At 37.1% G+C, this 19,540-nt stretch overlaps 1 protein-coding gene across 1 annotated transcript in view; it reads right to left on the bottom strand.

The window, feature by feature from the left end:
- Positions 1-2,177: 2,177 nt before the first annotated feature.
- Positions 2,178-19,540, bottom strand: part of TFEC (transcription factor EC) — a 38,041-nt gene continuing 20,678 nt past the window's right edge. Inside the window, exons 4-9 of the mRNA XM_072849690.1 lie at positions 19,057-19,171; positions 18,131-18,187; positions 13,561-13,636; positions 5,322-5,469; positions 3,963-4,398; positions 2,178-2,216 (exon numbers count right to left, since the gene is read on the bottom strand). Coding sequence (XP_072705791.1) covers positions 4,018-4,398; positions 5,322-5,469; positions 13,561-13,636; positions 18,131-18,187; positions 19,057-19,171 — 777 coding nt within the window. The 3' untranslated portion in view covers positions 2,178-2,216; positions 3,963-4,017. The remainder of the gene's footprint in view (positions 2,217-3,962; positions 4,399-5,321; positions 5,470-13,560; positions 13,637-18,130; positions 18,188-19,056; positions 19,172-19,540) is intronic.

Here is a 19,540-nt window from a genome sequence, read left to right as displayed (position 1 = left end):
GACCGGATAGTGAAGTTTCACAAGGGACATATAAAGAGATGTTTTAATTTCAGTCCTTTAACTGTATTCATATAATAAACATAAAATATGAGCATGTATAAAACGTACTTTTAAAAAGATTGCATGTACAGTGCGTAATAAAGTACATTCTGTCTGCATACATTGACTTAGAAAACAAGATACTCTACGGTTAACAATGAAAAATAGCAATTATTATAAAAATATTCTACAGTCTCATAATAGTAATGTAAATGCCTTTACTTATCTAAGAGACTTAACATAATTTTAAATTACAATAATTTTACATCCTCCATTCATATATACAGCCCTATTAAAGTCAAAAGGTATTACAATAACAATGTTCTTATTAAGATTAAATGACTGAATTATATTTAGTTATTTTACTATATAAAGCAACTGTGTTCCTGTTTGTTAAAACTGTTTGCACTTTCTGTAGCTTTTCACACTATCCACGCTATGCGCAATGAAATAATTTAGGTTTCTGTTTTTAGTATAGTATCTATATCCATTTCATGAATTAAACAGGATGTTAATATTTCAACTCCCTTTCCTTTCGTGTAATTATCAGTCCGCTGTTTTGTGTATTCTGTAGGAATATGTCCACCAGCTTTGAACAGCTGCTACTGAAAGCAAGCAAGAATTCCTCATTTAATACATCTTGACAAAAATAGCCAGTTCCCCTCACCCCCTGCCCTGCTTGAGGTCAAACTCTGTGAGTCTTTAAATTCTTTTCTAGGCCCAGAGCCACAGACATATTATGCATGTCTTTCTTGAGATTTCATTAAACAGATCTCTGTAGGAAATAGCTAAAAACTGTATTTATTTCGCTCGCACTGCGTTTTAGTCCAATAAAACTCGCATGGGCAGCAAAGTAATTCTGCCTGAGGAAGGATGTCCGGATTTGTCCCCGTAGATGTGAAATCCCTTTCCCCTGTGCCAGCCGGTAGGACCATGCTCTGCTCTGCTCTAACAGACCTCTCCGCTTCACAGCAGCCTCACCAAACCGGGCGTGGGAGAGGGAGTGCTCACTCCAGAAAGTCTGGGGTATGGTCACCAGCACACACAGCTCCTAAATGCCTTCAGTACCACCTATTTATTCCCCAAATGTCCTAGATTACTGCTTCTTGCACCCCGCATCACCACTTAATTTCAAGGGTGATGCTGTAATACCGGTTACGGTTATTAGCTAAAATACTAATTATGATGACTTCCTGCTAGAAAAAACGTAATGGCAGTGAAACAACATTACCATAATACACACCTACAGGTATTAATACATTTAGTGTTTTGGGCAAGGGGGTTGGGGATTTTGTGTTAATGAAAAGAGCCTGAATATGTTTAGATAGATGCAATACGGTATATTGCAAAAGAAGCATTCATTACCTTCTGTTAAGCTTCTCATGCAGGAAGAAAAAAAAATCTGGTGCTTCAGACTGAAGCAATTGTCAGAAGAATGAAAATCAACTTTAAAAAATTTAATGGATGCACTATAATGTTTTTTTAGAACAGTGCTTATAAAAGTGATGAAATTCAGGATGTTATTTAAAGTCAATATAGTTCAGAAGTATGGTCTAACTCCCATGTAAAAGTTCAATGGGAAAATCATGTAATATATTCATATTTAATTTCTTTTTCTCCATTATGAGCAATCCACACTGGTGTATTTAAAACTAATGTATTAGAAACTGCAGTACAAGGACAAATGGCATTTGATATCAACCAACTATCCCCTCCTTTCATCAGCTGAAATAGACAATACGCATCCTACACTAGACATAATGTGGGCATAAATGTTACTTTTAAATCATCATATTCTGTATTCAAATGTCAATATTAGCTAGTCTTTGGCAAAACTATGACAAAGTGGTTCCTCTTCTAACGAGCTTAATTTATAGAAGTACTCCAATTAAAATGCTGATCAGTTCTGTGTTCAATTACCTTTGGTTAATACTCATTTGCCTTTCCATTCCTTTCTTCCATGCTAAAACAAAAAAAAAAAAAAAGACCAGAAGACTGTTTGTTGTTGTTGTTATTATTTTTAACCATGCAGTGGAAACATATCTTAGCCTCTTCTGAGGGTCAGGTGTGTGCTGGGCTGTCTGGGACCCCACACACATGCAACAAGAAGATCAGTTCTGCTCTGTTCAGCTTACATCCAAGTAGTTTGCATCGGGTCATAGAAATCCTTGAGTTTCCTAAAAACATAAATATTCTTGTGAAAATGGATACTCCATCATCTTTCATAGCCATCTGGATGTAATTTATTATCCCACTGCTAACTTTCCAATTAAGAAACTATCATGACACTATCTGGGTTGGTCAGGAATGGGCTACGGCCCTGGAGGAACACAAACCTCACAAGGACTGTGAGGAGGACCCAGGTACCAATAACAGAAGAGGCGATAGGAAGAAACAATTGCTCTGTTCTTGGATAATATGTTTAAATACATTTAAAATGTTAACATAAAAAACAAGCTATTTTAATCTCTTCTTACTATTTCCAATCCTGTGACATTTCTGGGGCGTGAGGCAGGCTCAGTGACACCAAAATTAATACACACTTTTGAAACGTATTTTGAATCATTAGAGAACTCCCTAATGTGATCTTTTGGCTCTGATTGAGGAAGAGCTATGAAGAACCTGTGCCAGCTTATTTCCCCATGTATTAATATTACAATTAGAGTGATTGCACTTAATGTCCTCCAGGAACTTATATCGCTCTCCAGAATTTCACGATGTATAGAAATGATATGCCTTCTACCTGCCCTCTAACTGCCAAGCCTTTACTGAGTCATCAAAACACGTTTTCTGAATGCCCTCTCTTAGCATGCTAGTTATGAGAAGCAGTGCATCACATCCACACTTCTGAATAACCCCTTCGGTTTGAAAAGTCTTCCTTTTCAGCTTTTCTGTAGTGAATCCAAAGCCAAATTTGCAATGAAATTCTCTTTGTTTCAAGTGTATGCAATGGGAATCTTGTAATTTCCCTCCGTTTCCAAATGGATCAAAGGCATGCATATGGATAAAGCAGAGTCCCTTTGGAAAAACCTTACTGTGCTGCCAAAGGACACTGAAAATGTTGTCCAGAAGCACACTGTCGTGTCTCTGAATTCTGATCTCTTCCACACAAAAAAGGACACAGTTTGAACGTTCTTGGAATAAGCAACTGCCATAGCACTGTTACTGGTAGTGCTTGTTTTAAATTGTGCTAATTGTAACATGGAGTATCTTTGTTGAGTCTTGTACATCCATAGTCTTTCTGCTGAAAAGTCATATCTTTTTCTGTCTGAGTTCGAGTCTCTGTCATTATGTTAGTTTCCATTTTTCTTCTGTATCATTAAAACACATATTAAAAGTCTGTTCTTTTTCTACAAATGAAATTTAAAAAAAATGGAATTTCATGAAAAGCTTAATGGATTTTCTCATTTTAAAGAGAAGCCTACGCAGTTTAAATTTCATACTTACTTCACTTGTGCAAAACCATTACCATCTGTTTTTTCAGATTTTAAAACCTGTAATGTCTCTATAGTTCCCAGCTTAAATAGTTCCCTGTTGCTTCACGTTTTGTAGAATTTTTAGTTATATAAAAAAGAGAAATTAAAAAATGACTAAAAGTCATGTTTATAGCAGAGAATAGTGAACACAGATTGAAGAGAGAGTTTGAATACACTTTTGTAACAAGGGTATTCCTTTTGTGGTAACCATTTTCATAGTGCTGTAAAAAGTCATGGAATGATAGTAAAAACATCCCAGTGAAGAAAGACTTGTGCAAATGTCAGCTGTGGACAGAGGGTATGAATTTTGGACAAAGTGATATGAGTTCATGTCCACCTCATTTTCCTGTGAAGTAAGGGCTGATTTAAACCCTTGTCATGTAGTAACGTATCTTCACAGGGACTCTCCTTATTCATATTTAAAATAAGCACAAACACCATGCTTACGTTCAACTCAGTCTTTTAGCAAGTGGTTTAGAGAAGTATGAGGCCCTTTCTGCTTTTATAAATCATCTCCATCATCTGTGCTAAAGCTGCTTCTCCTGCTGCTCTCTTTCGATGCGGCTGGGGACGTGGAGGACAAGAGTGGGTCTGTTCCAAATGGCGACACTGTGTCATCCAGTAAAATTTCCTCTAGTCGTTGCTCTTCTTTTAAAGCTGCGCTGAAGGACAAATCCGTGAAGTGTGAAAGTGGATCAGAAAAGGCTGTAGATCCATCGCAAACATCAGAATTTGGTCCATGTGCCAGAGGCATTTGTTGAGAGTAGTCTACAGAGTTCTCCTCTGGATAAGACTGTTGCTTGATGACTTGTGCAGCTAAATCGACAGCACTGAGTGAAGACATGACTGGAAGGCCGTGTGCACGTGCCTGGATCTCTAGTTCCTAACATTTCAAACAAAAACAATTAGATAATGACTTTAAAAGGCAAAGCAGTGTCTTCAGAACTATTGCAGTAAATATACGGATCATACATGCAAATCAATTATACCTTTTGTCCAGTTGTGAGACTACATTTTAAAATATGAAATTGTTAATCTATGAAAATTTGCCACTCGAGTGGTTTTGTTTTTATTTCCCCTCCTGTCTTTAAGCAGCTGTCCTACGGGAACATGAGGTAGGACAGCCTCTCTAAAACCATTGCGTACTGAACCCGATAAAGGTGACAGAAAAACGTTGCAACTTTCTAGTTCATTATCCACTGCTATCCAGAGAAACAGAAGATACTTGATTATGTTTATGATATACAGATATGCATGTAAATCACCATATATAAGATGATTGATTTTATGTCTGTCTGTCTGTCTGTCTATCTATCTCATCTTCATATGTGTCTATATTCAAATCTTGCATTTCAAGCCATGCTGGGCCATATTCTGCTGCTTCATGTCACAAGCAGATATTATATGGCACACTATACCCAAGGAAGTGTAACATGTGAAATGGTTACAAAGGGAAAATGAAAATACTAAGGGAATTTTGTGTCCAGTATTGACTTTTGGCTGCAGGAATATGCTTCTTTGCTTCCTTTTTTGTCTTTCTCTGTCTCTAATACATACATAAGGAAACTGTTTGTACAAATACTTAATTAACTTTCTATGTATTCCTTTATGTAAGGTCTAATTATCAAAGGAATTTCCTAGAAATCCAAAAAATACCCCCTCCCCAATATACACAGCGATAAATAGGGAAAGCCAATTCATTTTCAATAAATGCCACTTGGGGAAAAATGATATAGATTAATAAAATTTGATGAGGGATAAGTACTGAGAAAGCTCTGTACTTCATGGCAACGCTCTTATACAAACCTGAATTCGCAGTAGAAGTCTTCTGTTAGCATGTTCTAATTTCTTCTGCCTGTGTTCTAATTCTCTGGCTCTCTGTTGTTCTTTTTGTAGCCACTTGATGTACTCCACTGATGCTTTTAAAATAGTTCCTTTGTTCCAGCGCATATCACTGCAGAATGTAGAGATAACCTTTTCACAATTGTGCATGTCAGCAGAATTCATAAGAACTTACAAAATCTTTTACATTAATATGAAATAATGATTTACATGACTATTATTCACTCTTAGATATTATTGCTTCTGAATGGAAATTTTAATAGAATAGTTAAGAAGCCCTTATATAGTAAAATTAATCCCAGAATGAAAATAAGTGTCAAAAGAAAGTAATAAAGTGACTTTTTGTGGGAGAGCTAAATGCAATATCATGATTCTACCATTACAGTTTTTATATTTTTAGTGAAAATTGCTTTTATTATTAACTCTAAGATTAAAATCTATGTGCAGTATTTCTGCATTAATGAACTAGGAAATATACATTACTGAGGACTTAAGCCTAAATTTTTAAAGATCATTTTGAATATACTACTCCTTTTACCTGACTTACTAATGAGGTTGCTTTTATGCTTGTTGAGAAAAAAATGGTCTGTGCTGAATGCCACTCCTCATTGATGATAGACCAGACAAATCACACTTTGGTAACCATAATGGCTATGGAATGACAAAAATTCTGTTCAAAAATCTTGAAACAATATAAACCAAGTTAAAATCCACAGATACATGTAGACCCCAACTCAAAATAAAAGCCTTGCAAAAAAATAAGATTAAACCTGTCCATCATTCAGGAAATCATGTTTTAACTTCCAGCTTACAAGCAGGCTTACTAACAATACACTTGTTCAAATGCATCTGCTTAAGGACTTTCATGTACCCCTTTATCAACTTTCCATGTATTCCTTTATGTAAGGTCTTGGAGGCCTTGGAACAAGAATGAAATTTGTTGAAAATGTTTAACTTGTGATAAAGTTCAGTATTTTATGATACAGGATGTGCCCTGTGCATTAAATATACAGACAGAAGGGTTTATCCAAACTATCCACTTCACTGCAAGATGGCTTAGACCGAGCAGAAGATTGGCAGAGGTTCTGGCCCTGTAAAGCAACCTGAGAAGGAAAAAGCTTTTTAAACCAGTAAGAATCTGAGGTTGGGAGTGACAAGTAACCACCTTAGTGCATTTTTTTTAGTACCTATTCCAAACACATACACTTATACGCTAGCATTTATAGAGTGAAAAAGAAATATAAATTATACTCCGGTCAATCATCACTTTCCATTATTCCTTGTCCGCTTTAGTTAATGAGACTTGCTCCTACTCACATGCTCACCTATGGTGAGTAAACCTGTGATCTGAAGTGGATTTATTGCAGAAGTGTCTATGCTTTACATTCAGCCTCTCAGAGTAAGTGCCTAAGGAACCTTGCACCCCTACCCCAAGGCTAAGCACCTTTAGAGTTCTTTCTACTGAACGTATAGGGCAAAAGCGAGGCAGGTACAGGATCTGGGGACCCAGACCACCTGGCCTTTCCTGATGCACTGTGCCAGGGATAAAACCTTATGGAACTGATAGCTTTGAGGATGCTCAGAAGAATATGCAAAATTATTTGTGATAACGCATCATGGTGTTTAACCACATCCTAGAATTTAGATCATTTGCTAGAGATTTGGGAGAACCAGCTTTTTGATCACAGAGGGCTCGAATTCACATCCTTGTTCTCTCTGGGCAGCACACAAACCGCGGGGCTCCAGCACACTGGGACCTCCCCTCGTCTCAGTGATGTGGGCCAGGAATGCACAGCTTTCAGGATTAGAAGGTGAGGAGGTCAGAGAGAAAATATTTTTTGTCTCAGACCCCGCTGCCTACAAAGCCAAAACATCAGAGGCTGCTCACTGAAGTGAGTATGTATTCTCATTTAGAGCATCCCTGGTCAAAAAAACTAAAGCAGAGGTGGGAGTGGGAGCCAAGAGCAGAACCTGTCTCTTTCATGGCAGCTGAATCACCTCTTGGCAGTCCCTCTGCCTCCTCCTTCCTCTCCCTGTACTTCTTGCCCAGGCAGGAGGACAGAACATTTTCCTGCCAGCATCCCATGGACTCCCTCCCAGGAGAGGACTTTCTCCTCGCATGTGGGATACCTATGTTCAAACTGCAAAGGTTAAAGAAGTTTTTAGTACACGATGCTTATTTTCTGCACAAATCTCTGACTGCCATCACCAGATTATAAACTTGTTTTCTTCAGGCCTCTTTGGAAAGTTAGGTAAAATACTGAGAGGTCCCTACTTACACCTGAATTGCAGTGGAGTTTGAAAGGCAGCGAGGTGCCTGTCTGTCTATACCAGAGCACTCCTGAATAAACAGGAGCAGCTGAAGTTAGGAGGAAAACAACATTTCAAGCTGGGAATCTCTACTGCCGTCTTAGATATGAGCTGTATGTTCTATATATAGCTCAGAATTACAGTAGGTTTTTGTTTAATTTCAAGTGAAAATGACTGATTTAGGACATTTTCATGGCAACTTTAAAAAGTGCTACAGTAATAAGAAAACCTGTAGCAGAAACTCTGGAGAAACACAGTCTGCCTAGGCAAGGGGCGTCAACTCCTCCTAGCATGTAATTAAGACAAAACTAAGCCAGTGTTGGACTGATGGTCTGAACATAAAAATATAACACTATGAAATTAGAAATTAATCCATAGCTGGCAAAATGGAAATATTTAAGACATGTAACAGCAGGAGAAAAATATGCATATATCACATATTTGGCAAATATTTCATAGTGATTTCACAAACAATTTAATGTCAGTTATAAAATGTGATGAATTCAAAATCAAATTCAGACAAAAATATTTTTGGTTAATTTTTCTGATTAACATATGAATAAGCCATATATTCATGACTGTATTTGGAATCTTTTTGTGATGAAATTCATTTGTGTTACACATAATTGACAACCAAAAGTGATATTTCTCACTTTTAGTTCCTGTTACCTTGATAGTTTAAATTTTTACATATATGGTAATGATATTTTTTCTCATAGGTTGACATAAATCTTCACTGGAGGGTTAATTCCTGGATTCAAACTGCCAGAGAGATGGATCTGGTCAGCTTCTGCATGAGAGACACATGGATAGATATCTCTTCTGGTAATATTTACAAATTTGAGAGGCAAAACTATTGTGGAGATCTAGGATGAAAATGCTGTGGTTACTATTATCATTTAAGAGACTCTGTTATTTTATGTGTGTGTGTCTGTCTGTGCATGTGTGTGTATCCCACATTTCTTCTACGTCTCTACTCATAGATACATATACAGGTTGCTGTCTTATTAAATGGGGAATATTGAAGTTAAATCTTCCAATGTCTGAAGGCAACACAGCAAAGGATCAGCTGGTGACCTTAGAAGTCAACATGTCTTTCACTCCATGTCTCTCTGTTTATACCAGGAGCAAAAGAAAATACTGAAGATGTCTGTGCTGGTTCTGCATCTCAGACACTCTCCATCCATTTTAGCCCAGAGCACCATACAGCAGTCACAGGACAGTGCTATGGAGAAACAGAGGCTCTATGCAGATGTGTTGGGTTGGAAGAGTAGCAGTATAACTAGTGAGGATGAAGGCAAACAGGGAGAATAGCACGGGGAGGTGTCTGCATAGCAATAGTCTGCAATGCATCTGGCTCTGCTTAGCAGGCAGGCAAGCAGGTTCATCTATGATGGGAAGAAAAAAAAACCTCAGCATTTGAAGATGGATTAAACCCAAGCACAGCAAGTGCAAAGAAGAATTCAGAAATTCTCTGAACAGTTATTGGTTTTCTGTTATTTCTCTGAAAATGCTGAATTCTAAATTGGGTGCAAATGGAGTTATCCGAAAAATGATAAAAGCGACACTAAGAAATTGTGTGTTTTGCTTCCTAGAGATTTATATATTGTGCTTGCTCAATATATAATAGAGATAAAATTTGAAATTACAAGGCCTACAGACCCATTTGAGAACCTTTAAAACCTGAGCAGCCACTGGCAGTTGTTAGTCATTTTATTGGAAACTGCTTTATAAAAACAGACAAAACAGTTGCATTCATAACTGTTTTGAACCTACAAAGTTTGATATAGATCAACTAGTCTTTGGAGATGGCAGGAATTCTTTTTTTCATTTTACTTTTTCACTATCTATTAATTCCTTTTTTTTTTTCCCCTCTTAGTCTTCATTTTTATTGTACATATGTAGGGCTCCATCCTGTAAATACTGAAACACATGGGAAACTCTACACGTGAAACAAGTCAGTTGAGAGCAGTAAGAAGATTTGCAGGTCTGGTCATCAGCAATGACCTCTGCAAAGGAGGATTGTGTCTTTGTGTGTGCATGTGGCACAATAATTTGAAATTTTTAGCAAGTTATGTGTGTGTTATCTAGTTTAATTAACAGAGGTCTACCACACTTAACATAATTTGCATGGAAAAGTAGCAAATAAGTAAAAACCACATTGTGTTTTATTAGTCTCTGAATCCTAGCTCCTCCTAACTTTACCAGCTGAACCTCTCTACAATCTCAAATGCCCAGACCAAAACATGTAACTCTCCCTAGGAGAGTTTCTCATTTAGGAGAAAAGAAACATAGCCATGAGACTGATCTTCAGCTCATTTCCATTAAGGTAATTTTGTTGAAGTCAAAGGAGCTTCACTAGTTTACACAAGTGGAGCTCCTGTAGGCAGCATCTGATCATCTAAGATTAAAACTAAGTTAACGAAAACAGAGTTTGGGAGAGGGTGATAGTCACAGAGTTTGCCAGCCAGAGAGCAGTTACTAGTAGCAAATACATTTGTGAAGTTGAAACTATGTTTGCAGACCATTTCTTTTCCCTATTTCTGAGAAATTATCTTTAAGCTATGCTTGCTCAAATAAATACTTTGAAGAACTTTGTACTTGTTTTGATGACCTGCACAATTACAAAGTGTATTCTTCTGACAGGGGCAGCAAGTTTCCATTTTATAATAGCATGAGTGTACACAAGCTTTTCCTTTACAAGAAATGGGGCCATGCTGGCCGTTAGTGGGTCTGTCCACAGACAGAATGTCAGGCACAGGCAGCTGCAGAGAGCAGAGAGAGAGTGAGCAACCCACTACTTCTGCCCAAATCCTCAGTGGTTCTCTTAACATCCCGGTTCTGTAAAACAACTAGAATTCTTAAAGGAAAGATTTTTTTTCTTAGTATTCCTGGCAATTCTTGTCCAGCTACCATAAAACTGTTCTTGCGTAGGCATTTCGAGACTCTATCACAATGTGAAGCCCTGTTAACCACCTAAAACTGGGTTCTGAAAGGCTGAACACAAAGGAACCATGAATGGAAAGGTAGGCATATTTAAAGGAGCAGGTTATGAGTTTTTCAGCAAAATATGACTGAGTATTTTGGGCCTTTTTTAATTCTATTTTTGAATTATTCTGTATAACTGTTTTGCATTTCTGAATCATCTACCACTTGGATATCTAAGCATTGAAAATTAAACAAAAGAGTCAAAGTTCTTTGCAACTTATCTCCATTTTCTAATGCTGATGAAGTGAACTTAAAACACCCATTCATGTAAGCAATGTAATCCACACTTTTCATCATTAAATTAAAAAAAAAAAGTGAAAAGAATAGGGGTTTAAGCCAGTCAAAAGAAAGTCCCTGCGGAAGCTCTGCAGGAGCCAAACAAGTTCACTATATAACTAACAAAACAAAAGTGAAATAAAAACCCCACACACCACTTCTAAGAAATATAAATCATAAAAGGTTTCCAAATAGCATCAAAAATGTCTTTTTCTGTTCCTGAGTCTGAAAGTAATCTTCTTGAAGCAAGCCATCTGGGACAGGCATGCTAACCACAATGGCTTAGTTATAGTAGTATTTGCTTTTCAATGCAAAGGCTGATTTGCTTCACTGTCATTAGTCCAAGCATCAGTAAGGTTTCTCCTCTTACAGCTAAGTTCCCACTATAAGAAGAACCTTCTAAAATCAATATATGAGGTGAAAATGCTATGTGTGATAAAACATTACAGGTAAAGTATTGTACGAGATGATATATCTCTTTCTTTCAAAGAAGAAGAGGGCAGATTGGGGGCACAGTAAGGTGTTATGAAGGAAAAAGCAAGAACTGAAAGAGAGGGTAAGGACACTGAGTTATGATTTGGCAACACAGGACCACACCAGAAAGAAATAATAATTTTGATCTGCTCAGCCAACAAAACAACATGGTCAAATTAATGTATTTCCACCTACAAATATAAAAAAAAAATGTTTACACTTCTTTGGATTAATTTAACCTGGCACCAAGCTATAGCAAAGTTACTTTATAACTTAGTTTTTTAAAAGCATCCTGCACCTTTTGATGCCTTTTTTTTCTTAACACCAACTTGAAAGCTTTTAAATAGGCCTGTTTTCAAAAGGAGTACTGATTACCAGCCTTTTGAAGACAGCAGGCCTCAGAATGTGAGACACTTAAGTTCACTTTGTGCTTTTGTAAACATAAACCACTTTGGGGCTGTCACACTGTTGAACTCAGTCATCGGTTTGCAGACTAAAACAAGAAAAGGCGAAGTCTTCAGGATCTATACCTGAAACTTTTTCATCAGGGAACAACACCAAAATCTGTGGGTAAAATCTATCATCCACTTACTGGAGCAAAATTACAGGTCCAGACATTCATTTTAAGAAGAGCTTAAGTGATTGCTCTAGGTATTAATGTTTTCAATAAGTTCATAAACTAAACCTGAATCCAGACCAAAACATGTAACTGAAAAACCTCTGTAGGCAATCAGAAATCACAACTGGAATTTGTACCTCATGCCCACTTCTAATTGCAGTATGACTTGCTTCCATTATTGCTTTATAGCTGCAAACCAACAGTGCCATCCACTGTTTTTCTGAGAAATCTTTCAATTATTTGCCCAAATGGTCTTGAATACTGAAAGATGCACCAGCAAAATTAAAACTCTTCTACCAGTCTGTGTTTGCAACAGATCACATGTGGCCAAAAGTTTATTTAGGTACTTAAAGCACTTCTTATTTTAACTCAGCTGTAATACCTAATTCTATATTAATAACAAAAACATGCCCATTTATCTAATTTTGGGTGGATTCTGTAGAAGGAGCCGAATTAATGAATTCTCTAAAATGGATGCGGTATGTTAACTTTCTCTCTGGTGATTTCACTCCAAGTGGCTTGTTATGCCAACCTTGTACTTATGTAAGTCTCACACGGCTTTATATTGTTGTAGAAATCCTTAAAATAATCAAAAGTTTCTTAGTCCTAAGGAAAAAAAAAAGGCTGAAATATCAATAGATGTTTTCATTTGAAGTACCATGCAGGTCTGTATTGACATGCAAATGATAAAGACAAAATCTGTATAATCAATTTTATGCGAGTCACAGTCATGCTAGTGCATGGTCTTAAGGCTTCCCTGAGTGACATGAGAAATCTAAGGCTAAAGTTGAGCATTAAATATCACACTGAATTGTTATTGCTAATCCTGCAATAGGCTTTCCTACCGAGGTGGCTTTTTTCATATTGATGACAAATATAAGCTTTAAGGGAATGCAGGTATAGTTTAAGCAATATGCATTTTGTGTTACTCTAAGTATATGCATTAGTATAAAATGCTATTATTATAGAAATTATAGCAATTATTATTTTTATCCTTGCATTTTAGGACTGTTGTTTTCCCTGCACTGAGTGGAGGATTTTTTAAAAATGCTCAGACTACAGACTCTTAGGCTGATTTTTTTTTCTTAGGCAAAGGGCAAACAGTGACAACATGCATTTTGTTTTATCCCACTAGAGGGCCCATGGCAAGGGCTGAAAGCATCACTCCTTCCTTCTCCAGAGACACCACACAATTGCTCCCAGGGACAGGGAGCTGGACTTTCTGTTGTTTGGCTTATCTTCTTTTTGGTTTTGTTTGGGTTTTGTTTTGTTGTTTTTCTTTTCCCTGATGTGGCTGTCTCTCTTAAACACCCTGGAATTGCTTTCATTTTATTATCCTTTCACATAAGTTTTCCCAACAGGCACCAAAAATCTGTCACAGGTTTGTTACTTTAGCAGCCTGATCTGAGCCAGTGACCCAGCATGGAAGATTTTGTATCCCATTACTCAATCCTATAGCCAGTATATGCAACTGTCTTTTTTTTTTTTCATTATTTAAACTATAAACATTATTATAGGAAAGACTGTTGAACTCACGGATCATTAGACTTGGGGATGAGTGTGCCAAGCTCCTTGATTCGGTAATTAATATTATACCTTCTTCTTCTCTCAACTGTTAAAAAGAAACAGTTACTATTTTTATGGTGAAATATTCTTGGAGAAATTAAACATAAAACATTTTGATTAGTTAAAAACAAGTCAGTCAATGTACAGCAAATTTCTTCCTGAAATTGAAGTCCCAACATGATCTCTTACCTGTCTCTGACTTACTCTCAGGACAAACTCCATGATTAATACCACCTCTGTATCTTACCCTACCTGTAGGTTTCTCCCCCATTTACAACTAGACTCCTAGAGAATGAAATAGTCGCATATTGTCTAAATGTGAGCTAACGCTTCTTTTTTTTCCTGATGTTTATGTATCCTTTCTCCACCCTGCTCCCACACAACGGAGTTTTCAGCTTAGTGGAGTTTGCTGATGACTTCAACAGGGACACAAGACAACTCATCTAGCGTTTCACATTTTGTCACAACTCCTGCTACAGATTGTGGCCAAGAGCTTCATTATCCCTTATCTACTGTTATCAGCATTGCAAACCATGGAGAGGATGTAACTGCAACTGTATCCCTTCACTGAAACTGAGAAAGACTGTATACCAGAAACACTTTATCCCCAGCACATCTGTTTCCTTCGAGGATGGACAGCACAAACGTATTTACAATAACTTTTAAAACACACAGAAAATTAAGAAAAACCTAATTTAAACAAAATATTTCTGTATTTAAAGTGATGTTTCTCCTAAGGCAAACTATGTATGGTACCTTGGTTTACTTGCAGTTTAGTCGGAAACAAAAAAGAGAAGATAAGCCTCTTAAAATTTGTTCCCCCTCTCTGTGCTCTCAGTCCACTTTATCAGCATTGGACTGGTATCCAGACCGGAGTGTGTGCCCCTTCTCTACACAAAGGGTCTGTCACCTTCCTGCTTCTCATTTCACTAATTTAGAGAGAATTGTCCTCTGCTTTCTCACCAGTTTTTCTCCAGCTGCTTTCACATGTAGAAATCTCACATTTTATAGTGGATAGGCCTGAAAGACATCTCATCGCTTTGGGGGATTTCTTGTATACCCATCTCCTGGGTAGCCTAGTTACGACAAGACTGAAAGACAATGTGGAAATCCTGTACAAATGGCAAAAAGTTCTTTTTCTACCAGAAAAAAAACGTTTTGAGGAGGAAAAAGGACAAATGCCGTAGGAGTCGCATTGTGGTACTGCTAGCTGTCAGAAACCAGCAATGATGTTCTACTGGTGTGAACTTGCACTTTTGTCCACTCCCTTCACATTGTACTTTGACTCAATCCAACCTCACTGAATGGGCAGGATTCAGTTTTGGTGCATTACTAGCATTGCATTGAGCCATTTCTGTTATCCCTTGCATCTTGGAAGACCTTACCTTGGGCTCAGTATACTAATGCCACTATACTCTGTAAGACCAGAGCTGACCCATGTAGGGCAGCCTGGAACATGGATACATGCTCCCCTCATCGATGTATGGAGACATGCACTTAAAGTTTGATGTCCTAATTCTGAATATAAGTACAAAAAGCTGTTCCATAGAGCCTGGTAGAGCTAAAGTAGAAGTATGCAGTCAAGGGAAGCCTGGTGGGTCTTCCTAGGCTGACTTCACCTTTCTCACAGTCATACAATCATATCGCTTTCAGTCCCAGCCCCACCACATAGATCACTTTTAGTTCCTTACTTCCTCCAGTACATAAAGGTATTTTTTCTTCCTGTCTGTGTGAGGCTCTTAGGTTTGTGCAGCAGTCAGCTATTTTCTCCCTAGCTGATTCCAGCTCAGGGAACTCTCTAGGTGTTATTATTTACCCTGGTGAAGTGCTCTGCCTTGATGAGACATATTATCTTGTCTTACTTTCTCTAGAAACAGGAATTTCACTCAACAGATTAAAGCAGCTCAGGTTTTGTAGTCATGATTCACATATTCAGGAGACAGGGTTATAATCCTCCTGAGCATACTGTTAGGTGACCCCTTGCATCCCACTGGCATGAATGTGCTGGGTCTTGTAGGAGAACACAGTGTATGTAAGCACATAGCAACTGAGCAATTTAAAAGATGTATTTCAGTTATGTTGGCAAAATAATGGCAGGGCAAAAACAGTTAAAGAATGTGCATTAACTATACAGTCATATGGCATAATAGTTGTTGTTTAATTAATATTTACAGTGTGAAAAAACTCTGCAAGAGACTCATCAAAAAGTAGTCAACTAAACATTGGCTATGAAACAAGGCAAAGAAAAAATTTTCTTTACAAGTGGACACTTACAATATCTTTTTCTTTTTGTTTTTGTAGTTTTTTCCTGGAAATAAACTCCAAATGGTTATGCTAGTGAATTAGGGGGGAAATTTGGAAGTTTGGAAAAGTGTTTTAATAGAACTTTCCTGATTTATGTCTGTTGCAGTTCCAGTGGTATCCTGAGTTATTGATAATATTTCAAGTACTAAATTATATCAAAGCCAAATCAGAAAATTAATTTTTAAACTACATGGACAGGATGACCATATAGAAAACAAACATTACACCCTTAATGCTTTGTTTGGAAAACAAAAACAAAAACAAAAACAAAATACATTTAGTAATGGTTTAAACTCTTGCTGTTACAAGAGGAAGATGTTCCATTTCTTAGATCTGAATCCCTTTTCATGGTTTCATTGAGGATCCAGTCTTCCAAAAGGAACATTTTTCTAGTTCGTCCTTGGTATGAGGAGGTACAAGAATATTTCTGTAAAATGTGGACCTTAATTCAACCTGTGACTTGAATGTTTGTAAAAATCAGGTTTCAAAAACTGCCTTTTCAGACCATCTCTAAAAAAAAATGGTACACATAAAAGAGTAAATCACACTAATAAAGCCTTTATATGTAATGCATTAATATGTGCAAGCCATCAGGTGGTAGAGCTATCTCCAGAGAGACTTTGAGCTCTGAAGTATACATCTGGAGCCAAACCAGAAGAGGTGTTGCATGTCTGCATGCTACCATCCTGGCATACAGCCTTCAGCTCAGTTGCCAGTGGTGAGGGACAGTTCTCAGAAATGTCTTCTGTGTTCAGGAAGGATGATCTCAGAGCCGAAATAAACAATGGAGGCAATGGTAAGTCCTGGTATCCTTAATGTATGCAATGTCTTTTCCCTTCTCGCAGTTCCAGACGAGTCTCACCCACCACCTTTCCTACTCCAGCAAAAGCTCCCCATTCCTGCCCAAACAAGACAAGCAGCAGCTGCACTGGCACTTCAGAGAACATGTGCGAGCAACAGGCTAAAAATCTACATCGTCTATCTGTGATCCACAGAAACATACAGACAGAAATAAGGATGTCTTCTGGAAAGTCTAAGTAGCAGAAAGTTGTCCACAGTGGTTGCTAGCACATTGTACCAGTGGATGTGTACTTCCAGGTATGGAATTTCATGCAAGTAAAGCCATAAATCCCTCTAAGATTAATGGGATAGCCAGAGAACAAAGATATAAATAAGAGAACAAAGATATAAATAGTGGCTATTAACTAATTACCAGTCTAGGTTTAAATTCATAGAATCATAGAATATCTCAAGTTGGAAGGGACTCATAAGGATCATCGAGTCCAACTCCCAGACTATTTCTGCTGGAAAAAGTGGAAAGGAGAACTGGAAAATGTAATTGCTTTATTCAACACTTTCCAAAAAGAATCCTTCAGGTTTTTTGTTTCAAATTACTCGTTAGAGGGAAAAAATGCCTAATTTTATAGGCAACCTTTTTCAGCAATAAAAACTATTTTTTTTTCTATTCTGGATAAACCAAAATGTTGTTTATTTTTATAAGTTCAATATTTAGAACTGAACTATGAATTTCACTATGTTCTAAGCCTAAAGTACAGAAGGCTATTCCTCTAGAACTGAGATGTCTAACATCTGTACATGGCTGCACTGTTCTCCATAAAGGAAACAGAAGTGTATCCCAGCCTACAGAAGTTAGGGGGCTTGTGTATCAGAGCAGACTAAGAGCACCGTGAGTCTCACCCAGTCCTGCCTTGATCTCCTCTTGTGACATATGATTTCCACAACTTTAAGTGCTTAACTAGCATTTAGAAGTTGTCTGATATCCTCTGTAATTTTTTTTCCTTCCCATCACCCATAGAGAGATACAGCCTCTCACTTGGGTGCTTCAGTAAGTAAGGTGTGAAGACTCTGGATTTTCACTGTTGGTTTTTTCATCTGCCTCCTTTCTTGTCTGTTTTGCACTGTAATTCCTAGACACAACATCAAGTAAAGTGTGCAGGATACCTGTACAACTGTAGAATAAAAACATAGTAGCAGGAGATGATATGGAAAGAAATTCATTACAGTATGCTCAGTATTTTGAAAGACAAAAGTCAAAGATAGAAGTTAATTTCAGGGAAGAAAGCTGTGTGGTTGGCTGTGATTGCAGACTGAGTTCAATTTGATTACACTGGTAAGATGCCGATCTAGATGAGCAGAGACGTGGTAGCTAATGTATATTATTTCTGCATTCCCCATACATTCCATTTAATGAGATGGACAATGAACATATACTTACTGAGATTGTGGTTATCCTTTTTTTGTCTCTCCTTTGCCATCGCTCGTGTATCTGCTTCTGACAGAAAGTAACATTTATTAAAACAGTCCTTAAGTTGCAATTCCAGTACTTCTTTCACCTTTTCAAAATGGCCTCTTGTCACAAAGAGCAGCATTCTAGTCTTTTTACTTCATTACTCTTTTTATTATTAAACAAGATCATAAGCAAATCTATATTCTACCAATGCTAAGTTTTTGAGCAAGTCTGGCAGGTTGCTTAAGATTTTTTTATTGCACATTTTTTATTTAAGAGCATAGAAATGCTATGGAGGGGTATTTTTCTCCAATTTGCTGCATTTTACATCAGGATAAAACTTACAATACAATAATGTGAATATGGATTTGTATAACCCATAATGCAAGATTTAATCAGATTTGTAAGATATTGAACAAACTCACTGTTTCCTCTGAGTGACACTAATGAACTGTACATGGTTGTTAGCATTCTTTGGCTTAATTGAATGTAACTTTTAAAGTTGTTAATCCACTAATATAGATTTACCTTGAATAGCGTTATTGTAAGGTTTTAAAAGAACCATTTGTTCTACCCTGGAACAAATTTAATGGATGATAATTTATTTATACCGTTGACCAGAAGCCAACATGTGGAAGAATCCACTATGTTTCCTAGAATAATTAGGTTTATTAGAAGCATGCTGTTAAGAAAAAACAGGCGGTAAACATGGTTTCTGAATTGCTAAAGAAGAGAACAGAAAGAAAACATTTCTCCTTGGTCTTTGTTCTTTTCCTTAAATTAAACTACAAACTGCAAACTTCTCAGGAATTTAGTTATGGACATCTATTTCATGGATAAGATTTATTCAACTTCTAAGAGAAACACCATCACTTCTGAAATCATAAAATACTAAAATCTCAGAGTTCTTTTACCTGTGAGTTCCCTTTTTACTGGTAGATTAGCTGGGCAAGAAGCATTTGTGAGACCCATATTAGCTGGTGTCATTCCCTGGTCACTGTTATATATATCCAAAATGCTGCTAGATAGCTTGAGGGGTAGGGGGAGGAAAGAAGAATAAGAACAAAAGAAATTAAAATAAGTTAAAGACTTAAAAGATTAAAAAAACATAATTCAAAGAGCAAACTTCTTTGAATATGAGTCTGGTGTTCTTTAGAAGGAGCTGTGTATATGTGTCTAAAAGGAAAGTTTGCCATTATGTAGTATTAAGTAAAATTGAAAGTGAAGGGTCACACTCTGCCACTGTTCCACAAGCAGCTTTCTAAGCGCCGTTTGCATGGGTTTCAGATGCAGAGTGATGGCAGGATATGGCCCCCAGTGCCTCTTTTTAATTACTTCTATACAGTATTTTCCAATAACAGGATTACCACAACTGCACTCAAAACATGAATTAGGTTG

Source organism: Ciconia boyciana, chromosome 1 (genome assembly GCF_034638445.1).
Source record: "Ciconia boyciana chromosome 1, ASM3463844v1, whole genome shotgun sequence".
In the NCBI taxonomy this organism is placed as follows: Eukaryota; Metazoa; Chordata; class Aves; order Ciconiiformes; family Ciconiidae; genus Ciconia; species Ciconia boyciana.
The sequence above is the reverse complement of the archived record's forward strand: the minus strand, read 5'-3'. Positions and strand labels throughout refer to the sequence as shown.